The following is a 20,832-nucleotide window of genomic DNA, read 5'->3' as shown; positions in this document are numbered from 1 at the left end:
CTAGTCCCTATGGTCCAAGTGCTCAAGTCTAAGTCACTAGGGTCCACATTAACAAAATATAAAGTTACCCAGTCAGATAAGGTGTAATGGCAAGAGGGATTTAGTCAATAAACATGTTTCTATACATAGACTACAGGTAATGTTACCAGGGCAACGTTTAGTTAGAAAACGTTGCTGATAGCAATTCCATGAATAGAACCTACATTATTTTTTAATTCTATTTGCCAGAGAGGCATGTTTGTTCTACATCTATCTGAACGTTCCAAAATGTTGTGTCCTGCTGAACGTGCCCCAGGTTGTTAGCTATAACCAGCTAATGAGGTAACATGACTGAACAATGTGTAGCTTAAAGACAGAGGCGTCTTGCCAATAGGGGGCACAGGGGCATGTTCCCCATCAGATTTGTCCTGTTAAAAATAATAAAGTTGAAGTTGGCTTTAGCTAGTCCAGATTGGGAACCTATGTCATAACTATTTACCAAGAAGCCATTTCAGGCTATCAATCAAGTTAGAGTAGCTAGCTTGTCTAACTATCTTAGCTGGCATGCCTGCTGGCAAGGTTGTTAGTTTCAAGTTTCAAGTTTGAATGTACAGTGAATTGCCTTTCTTGCAAACTAAAAACTCAACAATGCAATAATCAATAACATTGTAATACTAGAAAAAAACACACAAGAAATAAGAAGAAATATGAAGAACACAATAAGTAAGTAAGCATACTACTGTATATACAGGGTCAGTTTCAGTACCATATTTACAATGTGCAGGGATACTGGAGTGATGGAGGGAAGGTACTGTATGTATATGGGTAAGGTGACTAGGCAATAGGGTATAAGATAAACAGAGTAGGATAAAGACTTTAGAAAAGCAAGCAATTACTAAATGTATCGAATAAGACTCACATTCCTTTCAATAGTTTACCTAGATTTTAGCAAAGATGCTGAGAAGCATATTTAGTTTCTTTAAAAAAAAAAAAAACACCTGTCAGGATACAGGCAGTTCAAGATGTATGCTTAGATATGCGGGAAAAGTAACATATTTTTTACATAGAATTAAGCATTAAGGATTATATCTTTAGATTGCAGAAAAATCTGGTCCGCAAGTAGCATACTTTTAGAACAGCCCTCGATATGCTTAATGAATGTAATGCACGATAGAAAGAAAAAAAACAAGAGAAAAAACATATATTTTGAACGGTAATGGCTAGAATCAAGCTGTTTCCTCTCAGGAAAAGAGGGAGACTTGGCTAGTACGTTCGCTACAGAACCTGGCTATAAAATTCAGTCGGGATGAGCGAGACTACAAAATACAAAACGTTTCTATGCTCAAGGGAGCGACAAACATAGCTAGATCGTTGTATTACTGTTAAACTTAATTCTGCTATTGTTTTTAATTTCTTAAAACAGCTTGTGTTTCTTAACCAGGAAAAGGGTATCTAACTAGAAGGCTGGTGCTGACTGGTTAGCTACGGGGAAGCAAGAGAGTCCCCTGTGCAATGTGTATGATCAGAGGCGGAGCCAGAGTGGAGCCTGTCTGCACACACTCATCGCTTGCTCCCCCGCCGCTCATGAGCTGATGTAGCATAGGCTGTGTGTGCCGAGTGTGGCACATCCTTCCCACTCCTACACAGAACATCTGCGCTGCTAATATTAATTCTGCTCATAAATGAAAAGCTCTCAATCTCTCCAAAAACTCTTGTCCAGTCCACTTAGTAGCCTGATTTTAGTCACAGAGACAATTTTGTCTCGACTTGTTTTAGGGAACTGAAAAATATTTTTTGTTTAGTTATAGTTTTTTTTCTGGGTCTATTTTAGTCAGTTATAGTCTCGTTAATTGTCACTGAAAAATAAGTGTTTGGTGAATATTTTAGCCAATATTTTTGGTGATGAAATTAACACTGTGGTGATGTGAAGGTAATTGGTGGGGCTTCTGCATGGATTTCACTCAATCTTTTTCTTGACAAACTGCCCCCTGATTTAAACAATATATGTCACCTGGGGTAGATCATCTTCTTAAAAGAAAGACATCCATCCACATCTGCCTACCTGGTTTCCCTCTGTGTTCAAACATCATGTATTTCTTAAAGTGGACATAGAATGTTAAATACTGTGACATTCATCTACCCTTCAATGACCAGAGAATAGGTCCAGCAGAAAGAGATTGGAGTATGCCTAGCCTGTCTCTCCAGTTCAGTTCTGGATCACAGCTTTATGGGGTGCTTTATCCCAATTGGGTCTGGTGAAATTCCATTGGCTTTGCGAACCATAAAAATACTGGGCATTTAACTGTCGAACCACATTAGTCATTTAGCCTTGTACAAACAAATGCAATTTACTTAATTGTGAAATAATGAATTTCAGATATTATTTCAGAATCCAGACATTTATCTTGAAGTGTAATAGACATTTATAGGCCACTTGCAGACTGCCGTTGTGTGTCAGACACTTAACTGTCACGGAAATGTGCTGATTTCATAATGAGAGAAATCTATACAAATGTACACAAGTGTAAGCCTATCTGTAGCTTCAGCGGAACTGAATAGCTTGTTTTTTCAAATGGGAAATAGACTTGTAGTCTTAGAATGCCCGTTTTCATCAATAAAGATGCCCCTTCGCCTCCGAATGTGTTCTGTATAATTTACAAGCATTCTTTAGATTGACTGAATGTCTTTTGACATTGATGCAAAAGTTTAAAGTGACAATAAGAAACAAAAGAGCCATTGCTTTCTCATTTGTATTTCATTTTCGACGCCTGGCTGCCTTCTGAGCTTGACACACTCTCAGCCGTTTGGAGTATCTCAATTTCAATCTCTTGTCTCTTTATTACAAAAACCCTCCACTGTGACACACTGCTGTTTCTCATGCAAACTGAAATTGACTTAATGTAAAATGAGTCCCACAATTACTGTGTAAAAAGCAAGGGGCCGCCCATTTCCCTGCAACCAAATGGTAATATCTACATTGAAATACTGTATAGACCTAATGCACTTCCACTCATCATTACGATTGTCTGGCTTATTTCATTATTTCTGTTATGATCCTTTTGTTATTGTCAATAAGGCCTTTGTGTTACATTTAATCACTGGCAGCCTTGATTTCAAAACAAATCAGGTCATAAAATCAGCAGCAACAACGTGCTGAAACGTGTCTCTATGTCCTTCATGCTTTGAAATGTCTGATGTACAGTATGTATGTTGTATTTCGTATATAATGTTTTCGTGTTTTTATGTTCACCTGCACGGGGACTACAGATGTAAACGAGCTGTTAGCTAAATCTGTTGCAAAGCACCACTTCTCACTTTTGATAAATGCTTGTTGCACATTGTACTACACATTAATAAACAACTAGACTCGCCCTCTCATCCTTTAAAAGCTCACCTAAGCCCCTTGAGCTCAACAAGCTATTCACAATAGCGTTACTAGAGCCTGCCCAAGCCAACAACCAAACGAAAGATGATCAACTTGGATGTAGATTCACTTTCGGTAACACTTGAGTCTTTAATTGGTGGAACTGCCACGTCAGTTTTGGATATTACAACAACAAACTAGTTACTACAAACAACTAACACTTTTCTTTTCCCCTTGCACTCGAGATAGAATAGCAGAATGTGTACTGCGTTTTCTTTTACAACACTTAAGCCCCATTCACATTACATCTAAGCAGTCCGTTGCGTTACGCCTGATGTCATTCATTTCAATGGGGACTGTCCACAACGGAATAGTATCGCAGCGCCCCCTTGCGGTTGAAGGCTCAGTTGCGAAACAACTGAGCCAGAGTCCGTCAATAGAACAGGAAGTTACCAAACCACAGAGCAAGAAAATAATATGTGGTTTTCGGCAATGGCCTTATGGGACAATTACGCATTACTATAAGTGAGTACTATTTTAGTAGCCTAATGTTCAATAATACACATTCGCTGTTAAGCCAATTATATTTTGACTGTTGCCTCCTGTTATATTTCATTGTGATGGTAATGACACTTTTTTAATGATCATTATTGGGTGGAGGTCTCTAGCTACAGTATCTTCAACCTAGTTGCTCTGTAAACTAGCTTGACTTGAGTAAAGTTGAGGGAAAAGTAACTAAACGAAACATGTTTTATTATCACCTGAAACAATGTTTCTCCTGTCTTAAATAAAGGTCATGTTTTTCAATCTTCCAAAATAAATGTGATTTCTGACAGGATACTATGCTCCTCCATTTTGTATTGTGAAACCTTATGCTCTCTGTCCAGTAGCAGGATGAGATGAAGATGCCGTACGGCGTAATGAAATTCGTCACAATGTGTGGACTACTGTGCTCCTCTCCTCCATTTCTCCTCCATTACATCAACAAATCAGAGACGATAACAAATGCGCCAGGTGAAAATGGTGTTGTTTCCCCAAAAGTGGAGTCGATCTTTAAAACCTTTTACTGCAGTGAGCTAAATCAGGGTCACACAGTGTTTATTGGTAGTCTTAAACAAATCTACTTTGAAACAAAAGCATACACATCACACACATGGTTATGGGCTTAAATAAAGTAAGACACCTGTACAATGTTAGATAAGGAGTTGAAATGTATTCAATTATTTTTAGTGTGCATCCCACTATTACTTTATATACATCACAGAAGACTGAAATATAACAAAACTGTTTGACATAGAAACACCGGATTTCGAAAAAAAAGTTGATTAATTATGAAATTATGAAAATGTTTAATAATGTTCCACCCATAAGGCCACTAGAGGGTGATTTGGTCATTTGACCACAGCCAACAGGCAAAGGTTTATTAGCAGCTATTTTCAATCAGTTGAAAAATTGGCACTAAGGCATACCATGACTGAAGTAAGCTTGCAAGTAAGCATTTCACTGTTTCATGTGCACGTGACGAATAAACTTTGATTTGATTCAAAAAGTAGAAGCCCTGTGTACAGCAATGTGTTTTCTTTAAGTTGCTGGTTAGTAACAAATTAGAGTCCAAAACACATGTAAAAAATCGAATAAAAAAACATGCACACTTAGAAAGACAACGGTCAATCTTGATTCATTGTCGGAGGCTGTCCTGATATGGACACCATTTTCAAGTGTGCTGTTTTTAACATGTGTTTTAGGAACTACAAGTGAACTTCATTTACAAAATCTCTGAACCTTTAAACAAGTCCTCTGTGATAACATCAAGTGGCCGATAATAACGTTAGAGTGTGTTAAGTTGGAGTACATAAAACACCATGCAGCCTTGTAAGTGCTCGCTAATTACAAACCTCACTAACTCTTGAGTAGGCGCTCAAGACGTTATGGCCCAAGATCTGTTGTTAATGTTAATTATAGTCACTGAAATCATGTTCTTGAGTTCTTCTCACATGGAAAAGAGCAGCAAAGGCTCCAGTGCAATTGGTCAAGTGTCAGGTGCTGCAATGGCAATTACATGTAAAATAGTTACACAGCAGTATCTTCCGATATGAGAGAGAGTGTAGGACTCAGATTCAGTCATCTAAACAGCCTTCCAAATGTGCAAAGGTGTTAAAAATAGCAAATATTAAATAGATGGGAGAAAACAAGTTCGGAATACTCAGTGGTGCAAAGTACTTAAGTAAAAATACTTTAAAGTACTACTTAAGTATTTTGGGGGGGCTATCTGTACTTTACTTACCTATCTATTTTTTTGACAACTTTTACTCCACTCTTACTCGTTACATTTTTTAATGCTTAGCAAGACAGGACAATTGTCTCATTCACACACTTATCAAGAGAACACCCCTGGTCATCCCTACTGCCTCTGATCTGGCTGACTCACTTAACACAATTGCTAAATTATGTAAGTAAATAAATAAAAACAAGGAAATCGTGATGTCTGGTTTGCCTCATATAAGGAATTTGAAATTATTTATACTTTTAATTTTGATACTTTAGTATATTTTAGCGATTATATTTACTTGCTTTATGTATATTGATTTGTGTGTAATGTGGTTTGTGTAGATTGTGATTTGTGTGTATTATGATTTGTGTGTAATGTGATGTGTGTGTGTGTGTGTATTGTGATTTGTGTGTATTGTGATTTGTATGTAATGTGGTTTGTGTGGATATACTTAAGTATATTTAAAACCAAATACTTTTAGACTTTTACTCAAGTAATATTTTACTGGGTGACTTTCATTTTTACTTAAGTCATTTTCTTTTAAGGTATCTTTACTTTTACTCAAGTATGTCATTTGGGTACTTTTTTCCCCCAACACTGGGAATACTGTACATGTAGCTCATGATTGCATTGCATATATTGTTGTGCTGTTTGCATTAAATCTGCATAATTTATCATCTTCTCAGAGGAATTGTAAAAAGAGGTTTGAGATAAATCACTCTGCAAATAGTGTAAAGTAATAATGTTCAGTGCTGCATTCAATTAAATAAACATTTCGTAAAAGGAAAAAGCTGAGTCGTGTGGACGAAAAAACACTCCTACTCAGCCCTTGAGATGCTCCCAGTCTAGAAACAGGACACAAGATTAAGTTTCAAGAAATATGTTAAAGTAAAGCATTGGCTTTTCAAAATTGGCAGAGGCGTGTGTGTTGTGACTCACAGTGGAGAAAAAGACAGGAGATGAAACTGAGCCTTTGGGATCTCAAACATACATAGTTCAAGGAAGAACAACATCTTACAAAAATAACTTCTAGACTACCTCCGGATTTCTATGGATAGATGTTGAAGGAAGACTGCTGCTACAATTTCTATATAGATATCTTCACTGGCATTGATGTTGTTAATACGTCTGGGCAAGAAGTGGCTACGTATGGAAAGATCCTTAGTATTTTTTTATAACAAAAAGAGTTTTAAAATACATTATTCACATTCATGTTGAATAATCACTGTAATTATGAAGCTAACTTTAATATGCACAGTCTAATAACACTATAAGCTATTATCCAATTTGATGGAAGTTAATTGGCACATCAATCAACCATTAAAAACATCTTGTGGTATTTAAGTCAAAATCACCGACGGATTACAGATCTTGAGATAGCATAATATCTACAGCTTTTTGTTTATATAACTACCGGTCTATTCTTAACTTGTACAGTTGTGTACATCATACACTGTGACGGGTTGTACAGTAGCATAACAATCCAAGTACTGTACACACGACCTGTTCATTGACCAATCAAAGTATTTAGCAAAGTATTGACCCATGACCTTCAGAAATTACTTAAGTCTGTGGAAACTGAGCAATAGTCGTATTTATGTGGCTTTGGCACATATGAAATTCCTCAACCGCAATAATACCTGAATACCTCAAATCAATATTATTTTACACTTGCTTAAGGGTTTAAAAGTAAAGCCATGTTTTCCTTGCAATTGGCATACCAAGGGAAGGTGCTGTATGTACTGCATTATTGAAAAGCTGTGCTTCACTGGATTTTTTTATTCTAAATGCAAAAGACCCCTTTTAGGCAACAGAAAGTTGAGAGAGAGAGAGAGAGCGAGAGAATATGAGTGCCCGTCTAGAAGTTTTGGGGGGAATCCATACATGCTTTGAAGTTAAAACAATAGGCCTCACATGATGCAACATATAAATGGGCATCACATACCACTAAAAACAAAACAAAAAAATACAATAACATTGAGACTAAAATGCAAGCTTAGGTTAAATGTTGCCTCAAAAATATCAGAGCCTTAACAATGATGAGAAACAAGCAATCGAATATAATAAATGTGCACTAATTACTAAAGTACAGTACCTGGACTGATATCAGTCATTTTGATGAATTATTATCAAACTCCCTTTGAGGGGATTGATACAATCATACGGAATAGAATCAAATTAAAGAGATTCCAGCTGGAAACAAATACACATATTTCCCTCAATGATGCCAATAACACATATTGTATCATACCACTTCCACTGCTTTGTTTTATGTAAAGCCAACCTAACAGTGGGGTATATCCACATATAGAATGTGTTAACATGCGTTACACAACCACATGATATAACCTGTCACCATAGGTCAACATGAGGGTGTTGAGGCACCACAGAGCAGTAACGCTTAACACTCCTGGTAGCTGGCACGCATGGGTGATTGATACCTCTCCCCCTCAAATAGATATCTGGTCTGCTCCATGATTGACACATTGATTGAAATGACTTATTTCACTCACTGAAAATGGTTTCTCTTTTCTCCCACCTGAGAGCATGGAATCCCAAGATTATTTATCCAAAGTAGACATTGACCTTGAATTTCAAACAGCTATGGAAACCCAAACTGTGTACAGATACAGTATTGGTTTCTGTGTACACTGTAAAAATAAATGTTGGTTCAACGTACAATTTAAAGGCAACCAGCTACAATATGTTTGTGAGATTGCAAAGAAAAAAAGTTGTTGGGCACACAGTCAAAAGTTTCTGTGTGGAATATTTTGTTGCTCAAACTCACAATCCTATCACAGCTGCATGCTTTACAATTGTACAGTATGTTGAATCAACATACTGTACCAGTCAAACATTTGGACACACCTACTCATTCAAGAGTTTTTCTTTATTTTTTTTTACAATTTTCTACATTGTAGATTAATAGTGAAGACAAAACTATGAAATAACACATATGGAATCACGTAATAACCAAACAAGTGTTAAACAAATCAAAATATATTTGACAGCTTTGCACACACTTGGCATTCTCTCAACCAGCTTCACCTGGAAAGCTTTTCCAACAGTCTTGAAGGAGTTCCCACATATGCTGAGCACTTGTTAGCTGCTTTTCCTTCACTCTGCGGTCCAACTCATCCCAAACCATATGACGTAGCACTCCATCACTCTCCTTCTTGGTCAAATAGCCCTTAGACAGCCTGGAAGTGTGTTTGGTCATAGTCCTGTTGAAAAACAAATGAGTCTCACTAAGCGCAGACCAGATGGGATGGGGTATTGCTGAAGAATGCTGTGGTAGCAATGCTGGTTAAGTGTGCCTTGAATTCTAAATAAATCACTGACAGTTCCACCAGCAAAGCCCCCCACAACATCACACCTTCACCATGCTTCACAGTGGGAACCACATTTGCGGAGAACATTCGCTCACCTACTCTGCATCTCACAAAGACACGCCGATTGGAACCAAAAATTTGGACTCATCAGACCAAAGGTCAGATTACATCAGTCTAATGTCCATTGCTCGTGTTTCTTGGCCCAAGCAAGTCTTTTATTCTTATTGGTGTCCTTTTGTTGTTGTTTCTTTGCAGCAATTCGTCCATGAAGGCCTGATTCATGCAGTCTCCTCTGAACAGTTGATGTTGAGATGTCTCGTTTAACTTGAACTCTGTGAAGCATTTATTTGGGCTGCAATTTCTGAGGCTGGTATCTCTAATGAACTTATCCTCTGCAACAGAGGTAACTCTGGGTCTTCCTTTCCTGTGATGGTCCTCATGAGAGCCAGTTTTATAATATGACTTATCATAGTTTTTTGCGACTGCACTTGAAGAAACTTTAAAAGTTCTTGAAATATTCCGTATTGACTGACCTTCATGTCTTAAGATAATGATGGACTGTCGGTCCTCTTTGCTTATTTGAGCTGTTCATAATATGGACTTGGTCTTTTACCAAATATATCTTCTGTATACCACCGATACCTTGTCACAACACAACTGACGCATTAAGATGGAAATAAATTCCACAATTTATCTTTAACAAGGCACACCTGTTAATTTAAATGTATTCCAGATGACTACCTCATGAAGCTGGTTGAGAGAATGCAAAGCTGTCGTCAAGACAAAGGGTGGCTAATTTGAAGAATCTTAAATATAACACATATTTTGATTTGTTTAACACTTTTTTGGTTACTACATGATTCCATATGTGTTATTTCATAGTTTTGGTGTCTTCACTATTATTGTACAATGTTGAAAATAGTTAAAATTGAGAAGAACCCTGGAATGAGTAGGTGTGTCCAAACTTTTGACTGGTACTGTATATTTTTTTTATTTTTACAGTGTAGGTCTGTGGAGCGAAGAAAAACAAAACATCTTTCCAATACTGATACAAATTGTGGTATAGAAGAAACTTCTCACTTTCTGCTGAATGATTGCTTTGACTTTTTCTCTTTCAGACTTAAAATTTGTGTCACAAAACAAGGCGGCGTACCATTGAAATTAGTGATGCACCGAAATCCGATTTTTTTCCCTTGCCAAAAAAACCCTGATACCGATAACCGATACTTAACATTTAAGCAGCCTTTTAACCATTCTAGTACAGTTAAATAGTTAGCATACACATGGATGCAGCGGTCTAAGGCACTGCATCTCAGTGCAAGAGGCATCACTACAGTCCCTGGTTTGAATTTTAAATCCAGGCTGCATCACATCCGGACGAGATTAGGAGTCAGATAGGGGGGCCCACAATTGGCCCAGCGTCGTCCAGGTTTTGCCAGGGTAGGCCGTCATTGTAAATAAGAATTTGTTCTTAACTGACTTGCCTAGTTAAATAAAGGTTACACACACACACACACACACACACACACACACTGACAAAATGTATTTTGTTGGCATTTACGCATTCCCCATTAACAGTAAAACATTAATCAAAACCTACTTCTTTCACTTACTTGCTGTTTCGTTGTTAATTTATTCAGTCGTTTCATTCTCAACCAGGATTTATATGGAACGCCGTTTTGGTCTTTGCGTGTCAGAAAATATATTATTTAACACTATTTGACGTGTCAAATAACACTATTTGACATGTCAATTAAGCTTGTTGACCAATCAGGACCTGAATGTGACTGCACATCACATAATAATTTAACGCATTCATACATTTTTACATAGTTATTACACATGCATTACACTATCACTCGTATTTCATGTCACAACGATTTATCAATATGTATGCTATGATGCTGGTAAAGTTGTCTCGCACACCTACAGTGCTGGTCATAAAAAAAAGCTAGCTAGCTCATGGATGCAAACAATGTTCTTCCCCAAAAACATAGCAAAGCGACATCTGTTTCAGTAGCTATAGTTAGCTAGCTATCATCATCTAAAACAACTCTAATTTATAAGACAGTTCTTATTTGATTAATGGTGGTCGGACCCATCTATGTGAAGCTAGCCACAACAGTGGACTTTGCAGGTTAGCCTTCAAAATAAAAGTATAGCATAATTCTACTATTTGTATTCATTTGCATAACTGTCAATGACATACTTAAATTTTTAAGGCAAACCGCAAATTCCATTATTGTCCCTAATCTTTATTGCGGCTCGATTCACAGCACGTAACCCGGTCTGGTCGAGCTTCACTAGCCAGATAAAGCTAGCTGGCTGCTTATAACTTTAGCTTTGGGCAAAAGTGTTAAGTAGCTGGCCAGCTATTTATTTTCATGAACTGAAGTTCAATTTCAATAGGTGAACAACAAGTGGCAAACTAGCTACTACTTACTCACAATGATTCCTAAATCATTGCTAAGAATAATGAAAATGACTGCAGTTTCTACTGATCATTGTTTTCATGCTGGTTGTGTTGGCGCTAGCTAGGTACTAAGCTAAATCTAGCTACCCCAGAAGTTGCGGTCGAACAAATGATGCTTTATTACCAACGCGGTGTTGAAAACACATTGTTCGTGGCTGATGTTTGCATACTTGCAGACTTTTTTGTACAGCTTTGACAGTGCACTGCATCTTTTTTGACACGCAAAGACCCAAACGGCGTTCTGTACTATGTATGTCATGAAGCTAATAGCAGTGACTCTATTACTGTGTAACTCCGGCCAGGCAACATCTGAAAAGTAGTGCACTTGGTAGTGTGCATCGGTGCTCGGCCAGTTGGCAAAAGCCAACATCGCCCATGACAGAGAATGGTTGATTGTCAAAAGCAATGAATTCCATTATCTTGGCTTTAATGGATTTTCCCTTCGAATTGTCTCGCTGAAATGTTCGTACTCTTGCAAATGACTGCTCGATCCACATAGCAGACATTGCGGGATAAGTTAGGAATTCTGTGTTGCACGTGTAGTGCAATATTTTACGTGGCGTCATTGCGCCATGTACCTACGTTATATAGGTATGCACGTCAGCTTTGACATCGGTTTTGCACATCGGCGTTAAACTAGACATCCAATATGTTCACCGATATATTGTGTATCCCAACTTGAAATGCTTAATATCAAAAGTGGCAGGGTGTCTTGGTCGTAGAAGTGGACAATTTTATAATCTGTCAGTATATAAACCTTCACTGGGAGTCCTAATTAGGGGCTTAATTTGAAACTCTTGTTGCTCACTCATCTCCAAATGCATCATGGAAAATTATTAAGCAAGAATCTCAGCTTGGCTAACTGCTGTTTCGTCCAGGTGGTTTCTGACTCCATTTACCATCAGAGACTGGTTGTCAGCGTGGTTACAGGTGCGTAGCAGCACAGTACAGTATGGTGTGAGTCAGTCAAAGTGCAGGGACTTTGGCGTGTCAGAGGGGATGTGGGTTGAGCTATGACCTGTGTAACCTTCCAGTCCAAGCCCAGCTAAGTGCCTATACTCTTGGACATTTCCCATTCATCACAAATGACACAATGATCCAGTCGATAATGGCTGTTATTTTCAGCTTTTGCCTTGTGCCCTGTCCATTTAGAGTTATGGCTGTACAGGTGTGACTCATAAACAATAACAAGGCACAGACAATTCTCTTTTTCATTCAACAAAGTCTATCGTGTCAGGAAATGGGCGTTTGCTCAGACAATCAAGGGCACAACTGATATGAGGATTATTGGCACATATGACTACATATCCCGGTGTGATCAGTGCCATAACTGTTCTGCACGACCATACATTACTGTGATATCCCCAAAACCACTATCCAGTGGAAGCCATAAGCAATTAAAGACGGAATCAATGCCCTGAATCAAAACAGTGTGACAGCTCCATTATCCCAGAATATAGGAGCCTCTCTCTCTCCCTTGCTCCCCTATCTCCCTCTGGGTTCATTTGAAGCTGATCGGGCGGGTCGAGACAGAGAGAGTAGAGAGAGAGGGATCTGGGAGTGTTGCAGAGGGAGGCTAGCACAGTGACATGGTCAATGTCATCCTACACATCAAGGGGATTGGCCACGTTTAATCTAATCAGCCACTTTTATGTGCGGACACTCATCTATTTGACACTCGCACCAGACGTCCATGAGATTCATCCGCGAAAGCTCCACAATGGGCTCTTAATTTATCCTATTACAGTAGGGGAGCAGTCAGGTTGATAACACCGGACCACAGTGGGTCACACCTTGAAGTGGAGATGCCACTACACTACAGTCTCTTAATAGGGAGACATGCTGGGCCCATATTCATGAAGGATCTCAAAGTAGAAGTGCTGATCTAGAATCAGGTCCCCCCCTGTCCATGTAATCAGACTAATTTTGATCTAAAAGGCCAAACTGATCCTAGATCAGCACTCTAAGGGGCCATTACCCCTACTTAACTCTTCACTCCAGCCTCAGACCAAACCTTATTAACGTTATTTTAGATCTCCAAGACAGGATCATGATGAATACCTTCCCCAATAATGTAATTAGAATAATGGGCTAATCCATTATGATTTTCCACTCGGCATGAAGTAACAAATACATTTAGGTAATGTGCCAACAACACTTTCCTCAAGTGGATATGAGGAAACAGTTGTAATATAGTGCACAGTATGTAATCTATATAATTCAATTCAATATCATTCTTAGAAGTGCTCCAAAAGACTTTAAATATATAACAGCAGAAATATTTGTATGTCCTAACTTAGTTTGGTGTGTGTTTAATGCACAAGTTATTAGGTATAATGTATGGTTAACAATGTTAAGGTCTATGCACACATATCATGCCATCAGAACAATAATAAGAAAAAGTTTCATAGACCAGCAGTTGAAAATGTGACAAAACTATTTATCAAGCGTTTGCCCTTGGGGATAGAACATATCCAAATGTATTTGTCCTATTGAAGGAGACTTCTGATTGACATCTCACATCCATATCAAAGTATTAAATAACATACAGTACATAATATCAGAAGAATCTTCAAGTATGATACATGCCTTAACATTGATCTATGCAGTGGACACAAACACATCTCCTCACTTCTCAACAATCAACAGCCCCTTCAAAAACATATGAGCTGATTCTCATTGTGATGCTGTCGCACTGCAGTTCTGGATCCTACGTAACGTTCACACCTCCATCTCTGCCTTCTCCCTGTAATCCTTCCCTGGAACTGAGCGTCCCGGGCCTCCAATCATCCAAGTCCATGTTTCATTTCCTGTCCCTCCGCGATACATATAAGCCCTTTCCTCCCTGTGCATTCTATCACTGCGGACAATGTGGATCTGGGTAGAAATGTCACTTGAGTGTCGCTGCTGTTTCTAAACGGTCATAGGGGTCACAAGCAGAATGCCACATACCGCAGGGTTTCTGTCTGTCTGTTTTTTCAGAGAAAACACATCTTTAAAGAAAGGAGTTTTTTTTGTGTTGTCCTTGAACTATGTTTGTTCTAGTGATGTTTGCCATGTTGGGACACATGTCATGTCAGCTCCAACTATTCATACCTTGACTCAACAACATCAGTCGGTCACCTATGAGTGCGCACATACACACAAACGCACGCGCAAACACAGCATGCACACACATGAATAGACCTTCAGCCGAACTATCAGCTTTCTTTCGTCTCCCGTTGACTTGGTGGACGAGATCAAATGCTAGTCATTCTCTAATTGTGAGTCCAGCCACTATGCCTGATGTCTTCAAAGAAGACTGGTTCTGTTCTGATCCAGTAAATTGAATTGGAGGAAGCTGCTGGCAGTGCATGCAAGACAAAGCCTCTTCTCAAGCTTATGTTTAGTCAGATGTACCTCATGCATGGAGAATTGTCTTTCTCTTTTCTCACCAAATATGGTCATAAAGCCAAGAGACATCCCACTCTGTGCTGCTCTGCAAGCCTGTTAGTCATATTCCTTCCTACAATTCACTTCTGTTTGGTGTCTTTTGACAAAAAAAAAAAAATTGGACACTGGTCAGGGTCATGCAACCATTGTATATTGCACTCAATAACCCTATCCACTGATATCACCACTGAGTTCCTGCAGGGAATTCTCTGAAGGATGTTGAAGACAAGATTGCTGTTACATCCTCTAACTTGCCCAGTGGCTCCGATCCATCTCCTGTGTGAATTTCCCCTCCAGGTGGTCTAACTAATCTGGCCTAACACATGGCAGTTTTACACCGGAGACATCCTCACACTCTTTGACTGTATCACACTAGTTAGTTACTGTGGCCACCTCAGTGGCCCCCAAGGCCCTCCCAAGGGGCCCCTAGTGAAAGTTGTAAATGTGTGATGTTGACAAAAAGCACTGAGAGACAATTATTATAGTACAAGATTTGCAGCAAAGTATTTGAAAGGGATGTCCCTTCGTTAGTGCTGGTCCTTGTCATAATGATTTATAACAAGTTTTTGTTCTTAAAGCTTGCAGAGAAAGGAGATTACTCCAGAGATTCTCCATGCCATATTTGTGTTTCAGGTAGCTAGTATCATCAAAGGATTAAAGTGAAGAATTACACACAACAAAAATGAGAAAACTTGTAAAGCAAAACGGGGACCTGTATTATTAAACATATTTAACAAAGGAATTAGTTAAAATTATTAAATTAAAATCATCAATTAACTAGCACAGAAAAACCTTGTGTTGGTACAGCTGATGTCAGTGACAATGGACTCGATACGGCAGATGGGTTGCATACAGATGGCTCTGTTCAAATTACTACTAACTTTCTAACACCCATTGGGACCACGCTAGCCATGAGGATAAGTATCTAATAGAACTCGGTGCTGATAGCCATTTTGTAATGTGTGCCTCTGTTTTTATTCATCTTCTAGAAGCCATTTTGCTATGACGACCTGCAATGGCCTCCCATCATAGTCTGATTGTTCCAATAATTATAATGCTCAGCCAGACCCTTCAAATTGCATGTGGCGTTTGTTATTTCCCAGGAGCCTTTGCATCCTTATTGCCTCACGTGTTCTGTATGTTTTTTCTCACCCATCTCTTCATCACCCTTTCCTTCAAATGAATTGACTCCAACTAAAGTCACTAATGGTCCAATAATTGAGCCATTCCAAATGAGAAATCAGTAATGTTAATGACACACTGTAATAAGGGTGAAGTAGCAGGGAAAAAGACAAATAGATGGTAAGCAGGACCTAATCTACTGTACTACTTGTTCCCCACCACCCACATCTTGATCATGTGATCCCGAAAACCTTCCATCCATTAAAGTGGTGTGTCGGTCTCTTAATGAGACCGGGGTCGATGGGAGCCTCTGCATTGTATTGACTCTGAATGTTATTATCTTGGCCAGACAGGGCACAAGGCTCTCGGGGCAGTAGTTGCGAGGGCCGGTGAAGGAGATAGTAGCCTAAGGTCCAGAGGCTTGAGTACAGCTATGGATTTTATGCTTCCTTCTGAAACAGGAAATATGTGCTCTCATTAAACATTGCAATGGTCTAAACTCATTCTCTCAGTATCATGCCAATTCCAGAATTATTCATGTTACAATTCTTGGAATAGAAAGACCTGCTATACCTTGATCCAAGACAGACGTTCTGTACATCTGTGACCTTCACACTTCAACTTTCAGACTCATGTTTTATTGAGACAGGTTAGAAGTAGAGACACGGGGTTTAAACCCTGGTCTCCAGTAGGGAGGCATATGTGGTTGCAGCGGGTGTGTTACCACAAGACCACAGGCTTTGGACCACACTTCCTCTTTAACAGAGAAGAAAAGAGAGACTTATCTTATCTCGTTGAGAGAGGCTGTGGCACACAATGTCAATCAATGGTTTCAGGCTTTTCAACAACCTAGGAAGACACAACTGTTACCTTGAAGGGAAATCCCATTTGCGTTTGCTTATAGCTACCCTTAATCCCACACCAAATAGAATTACCGGCGAACAGGATTGTAAAGATTTACTCCATAAATTGATTTGATAGCAAACAGTGGACCTGTGGATTAAGCAGATAGCGATAGATCCAGACTTGAGGAGATGAATCCCCTCTTCAACATCAGAGTAGCGGGACAGACCACCATCTTAATCCAGTCAAACAAGGCAAAGCAGAGAGCTCAGAGCACCATCAACCACTGCACATGATAGTGTCATTGGGACTATAGCTCACAGAGCTAGAGAACGGACATTGTGATGCCACTTTGATATAGTCAATGTGCCCACCCATGAAGTGTGTTTCAATTGTTATGTTTTTGTCCTAAACTGGACGCTGTAGTCTATATGTGCATGTCTGTTCGACTTCAAATCATATTCCACATTTATTAATTTTCTCAGCTCTACTGTTTTCTATGGCATCTTTTATAGTTCCCCTTTATGACTTAGCGTGTTTTTGTTGAACCTCATTCCTTGCGAGAGAAAACCACTGCTTGTCATTTCAAACAGATGCCATGAAAAGAATTGGATAATATGAGCTACAAAGCCGTGGTGTGCGTCGATAGCTCCTTCAGCCAACATCTAAGAGTGATGAACCAAATGGATCAAAGCCTTGGCAATGCCGGCATGATGGGTGACAACAAAGGAGCAGTAATAACTGTTTTAAAGCCATGTGGATATCCAAGAACAGGCTCTCTCTATGCATTGTGGTTTCACTGCGAGGAAGATGAGCATTTATCAAAGGAAACATTCCCCTGTTTGATGTCAGCGATGACAAACTGCCAAACTCCCCTAAAATGTACCAGCCATCTGAATAGAGGGAGCATAAGAAGATGCAGACACAAAGTAACTGATCCTTATCCACAAGGAGAAGCTGTCATAGGTAGCTGTCCAATGTAGCAATACATTACAACTGCCAGTCGTGTAGGGTCTCAGAAAGTACACTGTTCAGGCTTACTGTATATAATGAGTCAATTTGCAAGAACGTGTCAGTGAAGCTTTATGCTGATTCTGAGGGTCCTACAATCATAAATGACCATAAATGCACTTAACTGTGGCCTTATATATCGTATGGCCTTATACATACTCCAGATTACATTTCCAAGTCACTTAAATTAGCTCTGGGTTCCTGGGAAATGTACATGTTGATTTAATGTTAAATACACTTGGTAAAGAAGGCTGAGATGATACAGACCAGTATTATTTTCCCACTGCATCTTATGTAAATCTGTTGTCAAAGGTTATTACAGTAAGTCTTACAGGATAATATAGGGATTTAAAAAGTGGATAAAAACACCAAATCAGTTCCAAGTCAAATACAGGTAGACAGAATCACAGATAATACATTTCATGTAGGCTATGGGAACTATGCTATTCTTGATAATGATAAGCCAATCATGCTAGAATTCACGGCGTTGTCTGTGCCTAATGGGCTTCGGCGAAACTGCGCAGCTATGCAGGCATGTGATTGCAATGTGAAGGGGCATGGCGTCATATTGAAAAGAAAGTCCTCAACATTTAAACAGGTATTTGAAGCAAGTGAAATCCATACGTACCTCTTCGTCATCATCCTCCTCCTCGCTGTTGCTCGGTTCTTCTGGCGCTCTAATGAACCACCACTGAATCTCCAAGTAAACTGATGCGGTTCCACTCTGGAAGGCGCACGCCATTTCAATGTTTTGACCTTCTTTAACTGTTAGATTGGAGGGGATATCCGTAAACTTTCCTGAAAGAGAGTGAAACAGTCAGTATAATTACTGTGCGTCCATGGTCGTAGGGCTATTGAAATGGAGGCCTTTCCCTCCGCAACTATAGCCTATTTCTAACAAACTTATGATATGAAAACCTAAAAAATGGTGGTAGTGTATGGGATTGCGTGTGTCTTATTCTTTCAACAAATGGCAGTATAATTAAATTGTAGGTGATCGTAATAGTGAACGAAATCCACGGAAATGGCGGGGCTCCACTATGCGTCTAAAATGTCACTGCGATAGGTATCACATCATTATAATAAAGGGATGCCTCCTAACATATAAATAGCATTCTCAAACATTGACATATGAAAAAAATAAGTGACTAAACATGAACAGATGTTTGCCAGATTCACTCTCCAATAACTATAATCCAAATTCATGCGCACAGTGTAATGAAAATAAGACCAGTAACGTTATATAATATAGCCTATAGTGCATATATGTTGAATATATATTTAAGTGTTGACAAATGTTACACTGGTTTAATCCATGAAAACACTCTGAACATCACAATAACTCTCACTGTAGCCTACAGTTTTCCCCTGCAAGACTCACTGCGCTTAAAAAGTATTTGCAAGGGATACAGACTATCTTTACCGAGACAGTGGCAGACGTGCAAATGTATCATATTTCGTTTGATGAGATTCAAAGGTAGACAGAAACCACTGAGGGACAGATCAAGAATCTCACTGGTATGTCAACAGAGTAACTGTCAATGGTGCTCTCTGCTTTCCAACCCTGTTTCTGCATATCCGTTACTTTAAATGCATGTCGCGCTCTGTGACTCTACAAACTTATACAAAGACATTAACTACAATAAATACTAAATCATACCTAGATGCCATTTTATAAGCAATCAACAGTTGCGTTTTGTTCATTTAGGCAACGTTAGTTGAATGCTAGGTAAGCTACTTTTTCTGCATTTATTTTATAGCCAAGCATAATGGATGTTGCATTCGTTACTTGTTTCAATCGTAATAACCATTCTTTCATGTCTGCACTCTGCAGCTTTAATGATGAAGTTATACGCACTCAAATGTGACCTATAGGTTGTTTTTACCTAGAACAAGCCCGGATAGGTAAGAATTTATATACTTGTTTTATGACGATATGTTTCAATTTACCTTCAAAGGAGAATCCAAATTGGATACATAAACTGGACAGGAAAACAAATCCAATAGAGTCATGAGAGGTCCACATCATTCCAAAGGGATAATGTCACATCAGCCGAGGAAAAAACGATCTTCCAAAACTGCTCAGCAAATTAAACTGTTGCCATGCGGATATGCTTGGATACAAAATGCCGAATATGTAACATGCTGGAACTATAGCAAGGCTTCTGAAGTTCTTTATGTGCGCTGCCACGGGCTTTGCGGATAGAGACTGACGACTGCGCGCTCTGCACAAGGTGTTGTGAAGTATGTAAAAGAATAGCCTCTGTTCCCAGCTCTCCGTACGTGGCTGTTGATGCAACGTCAGTGTCCAGCTCCCCTATTGCGTGCTGATTGCGTGCCTGGTGCTCTAGCGACAAGTAGAGCTAGACTCAACGGATATGTTCGTAAATCTACACACCTCTTTACACCTCTGTAAACCCCGTTGTTCACATTCCTTTCAAATGTAAATAAACGTAAAGATATTAAAAATTATAGATTGAAAATTATTATCAAGTACAGCAGCAGGAGTGGCGACTTTTAAACCCAGTAATAATTTTAGCATTTAAGCCCAGATTTGTGTGAGGAGAACAAAATAGCTCCACACTTTTCTCAACAACCAAAAAATGCCAAATCATTGAAGAGACTGAGAGAGCTGTCACTCAAAGCAACATCATAACAGTATCTGATTCTGAAGTGGTATGCGGCATGAAGCATTTACGTATGGAGTGTGGGTGTGTCCATCTCACGTTTAATAGCTACTGTTTGCAGTCAGAGGAGACTCAAGCAGGCACAGATCAGACCCACTGGTACAGAGGCTATAAAACAATATTGTTGCCATTGAGGGGAGACAGCTCAGACAGGGCTTGGACCAGCAACTCTGCAAGTATCAGTCAAGCATACAAGACCCGGACCTCTTGCCAGAGGCTGTAGTTCTCTTACATCCCAGGATGTGTTTCTGGCCAGCGCGAAACCTCAGCACAGACATGTGTACATACACTTGCAATGCAGACTTGAGAGATAATCCCAT

The 20,832-nt window shown here is 39.2% G+C and overlaps 1 protein-coding gene across 1 annotated transcript in view; it reads right to left on the bottom strand.

Annotated features, from left to right (window-relative positions):
- Positions 1 to 20,439, bottom strand: part of LOC112227846 (V-set and transmembrane domain-containing protein 2A) — a 31,983-nt gene extending 11,544 nt beyond the window's left edge. The window contains exons 1-2 of the mRNA XM_024392790.2: positions 19,776 to 20,439; positions 18,454 to 18,623 (exon numbers count right to left, since the gene is read on the bottom strand). Coding sequence (XP_024248558.1) covers positions 18,454 to 18,623; positions 19,776 to 19,854 — 249 coding nt within the window. The 5' untranslated portion in view covers positions 19,855 to 20,439. The remainder of the gene's footprint in view (positions 1 to 18,453; positions 18,624 to 19,775) is intronic.
- Positions 20,440 to 20,832: the final 393 nt, after the last annotated feature.

Source organism: Oncorhynchus tshawytscha, linkage group LG29 (assembly GCF_018296145.1).
Source record: "Oncorhynchus tshawytscha isolate Ot180627B linkage group LG29, Otsh_v2.0, whole genome shotgun sequence".
Taxonomy (NCBI): Eukaryota; Metazoa; Chordata; class Actinopteri; order Salmoniformes; family Salmonidae; genus Oncorhynchus; species Oncorhynchus tshawytscha.
This window is presented reverse-complemented; position numbering and strand designations above follow the sequence as displayed.